Source organism: Elephantulus edwardii, unplaced genomic scaffold (assembly GCF_000299155.1).
Source record: "Elephantulus edwardii isolate Elephantulus edwardi_28Jun2011 unplaced genomic scaffold, EleEdw1.0 scaffold00006, whole genome shotgun sequence".
Classification (NCBI taxonomy): Eukaryota; Metazoa; Chordata; class Mammalia; order Macroscelidea; family Macroscelididae; genus Elephantulus; species Elephantulus edwardii.
Window position 1 is genome coordinate 16,812,014 of NW_006399756.1, and position 5,057 is coordinate 16,817,070.

General features: G+C 55.0%; 1 protein-coding gene across 1 annotated transcript; it reads right to left on the bottom strand.

The window, feature by feature from the left end:
* Positions 1-363: 363 nt before the first annotated feature.
* ADRB1 (adrenoceptor beta 1) lies at positions 364-1,833 on the bottom strand. Its single transcript, XM_006879920.1, has one exon. It carries the CDS (start codon positions 1,756-1,758, stop codon positions 367-369), a length of 1,392 nt encoding a protein of 463 aa, XP_006879982.1. The 5' UTR covers positions 1,759-1,833; the 3' UTR covers positions 364-366.
* Positions 1,834-5,057: the final 3,224 nt, after the last annotated feature.

Below are 5,057 nucleotides of genomic sequence, written 5' to 3' on the forward strand. Positions count from 1 at the left end.
CAACTGCCATTCAAGTCCTCGCAGAAAGTGTCAAAAACCCGCCTGGCAGGGTGGCGGTGGGGAGGATATCAAAGATGCACCCTCCTCGCGCACGCAAGAAGGCCGAACTACCAACAGAAAAGACCCGCAGAAAAACCGGCGACAGCCCTCCCCAAACTTTCCTTAGTGTGGCTTTTCTGTTTGTCCTGGCTGACTCCCACTAGGTTTGCAGGCTTGGCGTCCACCTGCTTTCGGTCGGTAAACACTGCGTTCGTCTTTCCTGGGCTGTGGCGCTGAGCCCAGGGGGCGGCCACCACGCGCGCAGCGCAGACCCCGAGCGCGCAGCGCAGACCCCGAGCGCGCACCGCAGACCCCAAGCGCGCCGCCCTACACTTTGGACTCGGAGGCGGAGCCCCGGCGGCTCGGCTCGTCCAGGCTCGAGTCGCTGTCCGCCGCCGCCCCGCCGTTGCAACCAGCCCAGGGTTCGAGCAGGCGCGCGGGCGGCGCGGCCCCGACGTCCTCGTCCTCGTCCTCGTCGTCGGCTCCGGGCGACGGCGGCGGGCCGGTCACCGCCAGGCAGCCCGAGGTGCGCGGCCTGTCGCCGGCGGCCGCGTGGCGCCTCCGTGCAGCCCGGCGCGCGCAGCAGAGCAGGCGCTGGAAGGCCTTGCGGAAGTCGGGGCTGCGGCAGTAGATGATGGGGTTGAAGGCCGAGTTGGCGTAGCCCAGCCAGTTGAAGAAGACGAAGAGGCGGTCGGGCACCAGGTCGCGGTGGAAGGCCTTCACCACGTTGGCCAGAAAAAAGGGCAGCCAGCACAGCGTGAACACGCCCATGATGATGCCCAGCGTCTTGAGCGCCTTCTGCTCGCGCAGGGCCACGAGGCGCGAAGGCCGCCGCTTGCTGGTGCGCCCGTTGGCCACCGGGGCGGCTGTGCGTGGGGTACCCGGCGAGGGCGCGGGCGACGGCGACCGTGCAGGGGTCCCCAGGAAGCGGCGCTCGCAGCTGTCTATCTTCTTCACCTGCTTCTGAGCCTCGCGGAAGACCCGCAGGTACACAAAGGCCATGATACACAGAGGCACGTAGAAGGAGACGACGGACGAGGCGATGGCGTACGCCCGGTTGGTGACGAAGTCGCAGCACTTGGGGTCGTTGTAGCAGCGGCCCGCCTCGTCCTCCTTGGCCCGCCACCAGTGCATGAGGATGGGCAGGAAGGACACCAACGCCGAGATGGCCCACACGGTGCAGACAAGAACTCGCGCCCGCGCGCGGGTCAACAGGCTCTGGTAGCGGAATGGTGACGTGATGGCGAGGTAGCGGTCCAGGGCGATGACACACAGCGTCTCGATGCTGGCCGTCACACACAACACATCCACTGAGGTCCAGAGCTCACAGAAGAAGGAGCCGTACTCCCAGCGGCCCCACACCACGATGGTGGCACCAAATGGCACCACTAGCAGTCCCATGACCAGGTCGGCGCTGGCCAGGGACATGATGAAGAGGTTGGTGAGCGTCTGCAGCCGGGGAGTCTTGGCGATGGCTACGATCACCAGCACGTTGCCTGCCACGATGAACAGCACGATGAACGCCATCAGCAGGCCCATGCCGGCCGTCCACTGCTGCGACAGTGGCGTGGGGCCGTCGCTCGCGGAGGGCAGCAGCGAGGGGGGCGGCGACGCGAGCACCAGCAGTCGCGCCGCTGTGGCCGCGCCGTCGGGGAGTGGCGCTGCGGACGACAGGTTGCAGGGCTCTGAGGCGCCCAGGGCGAGCGCCCCCGCGCCCATGCCGAGATGCGGAGGCTGGGGGCGGGGGGTGTGGCGGGGCTGGGCCGTGGCTGGGGAACACCCCAGAAGCTGGGCGGCGGGACGCGCCGCGAAAGGTAGTGGCCAGGTCAGGACAGCCGCGGCGCTGGGCCTGAGGCATCGGCGCCGGGCGCCTTCCCTGCCGGAGCCAGAGCCGGGCGCTGTCGCCGCCGCCGCCTCCGCCGCTGCTGCTGGAGACGCTGCCGCTGCTGGAAGAGCCGCCGGGACCTCAGCATGTTTCTGAGCGCGCCGGGCCCGCAGCCTCGGCACCCACCCCACCCGGCTCCGACTGCCCCCACTCCAAGCCAACCCCCGGGGCCTCGCGTCAGCCTTCAGTAGCCAATCGGGGCCAAGGCACGCCCCGATCTGGTACCCCTCCCAGCTCCCCGCACTACCCTCTCACCAGCAATTAGGTGGCTCTGGGGAGTAGGGCGCAAAGCGCAGAGAATAGTCTACCCGGTGCCGGCTGGTTCCTGCGCGCGCGCGCGCCGAGTCCTGTGCCCCATTCACCCACCGCGCAGCTCCTGCCTTCGTCCCCGCCTTCTCCTGCGGCGCCTACTCACCCCTGCCACACTCTTCTCACTGTTAGACTGGTCTTGCCTCTGGCACCAGCTCCCTTCTCCATCCCTAGCTTGCTCCTGTGCCTCCCCCAACCCTCCTGCGCTCCCAGATCCCCTTGGCGTCCCCTCTACCTCCAGTGCCGGGGCCCTCTGCAGAGCTGAGCGCGCGCTCCCGTTAGCGCAGAGGACATCTGTCTGTTTTTGAAGCTCCAGAGCGCAGTGGAGCGCTTGTCCGCTGCGATTGGAGGAGTTTTGGCAGCGAAATTGTTTCTCGATCGGGCATACTAACAGGGTGTGTGTGTAAAACACTTCCCTCATCAAAAGGGGACCCAGCCAGCCTGCGTCCTGCCAGCTCTGGCGATCCGAGGTGGGTGTTAGTGGTTAGAGGAAACTTTCCAGCAGAGCTCGTTGCAGGAGCAAACTGCATCTGTCAGCTTCGCTCCCGGCCGGCCGCTGTTCTTGTGAGGAGCTGCTGTTGTTTCAGTGATTGTAAATGCGAAGGTCTGTGCGTCCAACAGAGGACGAGTTCTAAAAACACACTCCTCGGTCCCAGCTGATGAGTTTGAGTATGATGCAACAGTGTGTACTGATAACGAAAAGAGAGAGGCTTTGGAAAACACAAATATTAATGTACAAAGTAAATGACACCGCCACGGAGAAAGGGCCAATTTAATTGCATTTCAGACTTTGTACATTGAGGATTAACACCTGTATTTTGCCTTTTATTACTCACACGATTCTATAATTTGAGCTGGGTCAATACAAACGCAAAGGTACAGTCAGGCTAGGTTGACAGCGTGAACTAAAGTTTCCCAGGTTTTGGTCTATAGGGTTTGTTCTCTCCTTTGCCCAAGTTTCCTAGTTTCTCAAACTCTGAAATTAGTTTGGGAAGGATGAGAGAAGAAAATGAATAAATACTCAAGAGGTTTAGAATCTGCAAACATTTAAAGATGTATCAGTGGTTTTCGATTTGGCTGATGATGGGGTCTGAAAATTGTTCTAGGAAGTGGCTCCTTTTTAAATTTTTTTTTTCTTTTTAAAGTCATAAACATCAGAGAAACAGCAGTTCCCATCATCTGGCTTGACCATGGTAATGTCTGTCAACTCGGGTCAACAGAGCTTTCACTGAATCTTGGAGAAATAAATCACTTTCAAGATTTCATGTAAGTGCACATGAAAAGTTATATAATGCTGACATCTTACCAGCATTGGAATTGTTTTAAAAAATCACCACCTGGAAGACGAGCATCTTGACCAATCTTAAATTCTTGCGTTATAGACAGACTGATTCCATAGCTGTTCAATTAAAGGGCAAAGAGCAACGATACCTACTAAGTTTGTAGAGTTAAGCAGTTTTAACTGCCTGTTTTTTAGTTTGTTGTTATGCATCACTGAGTGGTATCAACTCAGCTGACCCTACATCAGGCATTGAGAGGCTGTAAATCCCACTGAAGGAGATTGCTTATCTTTCTCTCACAGACCAACTAGTGTATTTGAACTGGGGGCTTTTGGGTTGACAGTGAAACTCTTCACTACTGGGCCACTAGAACTCCTAGAATACAAATATATAAGTAAACGTTTGTTCTAAGGTTGGCATTCAGAGTCCTACAACCATGTATTTGTCTGTTTACCCCAATGCTAGGATATATTATGATTTAAGTCCAGACTTGATATTTAGAGTGTTTCAAATAGTGGTGCTTTATTTATTTATTTTTATTCAACCCTGCCTCTGGATGGATGGGCTCACTTCTGCCAATCTGGGGAGGTTGTGGAGAGGAGACTAGAGGGTCTAGCAAGAGCAAGAGAATTAGTAATAGTAATGAATTATACTCATTCCTCTTCTAGTCCTTCAAGGGGTCGTCTCAAAATAGCTTAGAGATTAGAAAGACTTGAATTTGCTGCTATCCAAGAGGTAGAGTGCCTGGCTGTGGGGCAGGGTGGCAATGTGGGGGAAAGGTTTTCTATCGGGCGCCATCTTGCTGTCAAGTGGTGTTACCAGAATAGAGAGTGCTAACCTTAAGTGCCCCTGAAGGGTGAAGGAATTGCATTTCTGCAAGCGATAAACCAGAACTTGGTTGGAGAGGTGCAGAACAGAAGCATGAATAGTTTTGGGGTTTTTTTTACACATAAAACCTTTAGGTATCAGGCCTTGAGATTTGAATTGTTGAGAAACTCTCCAGAAATTTTGTTTCTTCTCATTCAGTGATATTAGTTTTTCTGAATTTATGTATTAAGGAATGCATTTTTAAAAGCTTCAAAAAATAAGATTATTATAGCAGACTTTCATGAAGGGCTATGCATGCCTTGCTTTTGAGTCATGACTGATGTTGTTGTTAGGTGGCAGTTGAAGATGATATATAGAGACCTGTGGACAACGATCTAAACCCTGCATTATCCTATGCCATTCTCATTATCCCTGACACACGGGAGCCAATTGCCTAAGTCACTGCATCAATCCATCCCCTTGAGGGTCTTCCTCTTTTTTACTGACCTTCTCCCTTTCCAAACATGATTTCTCTCTTTCCAAGGAATAGCCCCTCCTAACAACATGGCCAAAGTATGAGAGACAAAGCTTCATCCTTTCCTCCAAGGAGCCACCCTGGCTGCATTTTCTCTAAGATGTAACTGTTCTCTTGGCGGTCCATGATATAGTCAAGACTCTTCTCCAACACCACAACTCAAAAACATCAATTCTTTTTCTGTCATCTTTGTTCATTGTTT

Bases quoted from the DNA above. Each gene is read 5' to 3' on its own strand.
- ADRB1 (XM_006879920.1), bottom strand. From the start codon at position 1,758: ATGGGCGCGGGGGCGCTCGCCCTGGGCGCCTCAGAGCCCTGCAACCTG.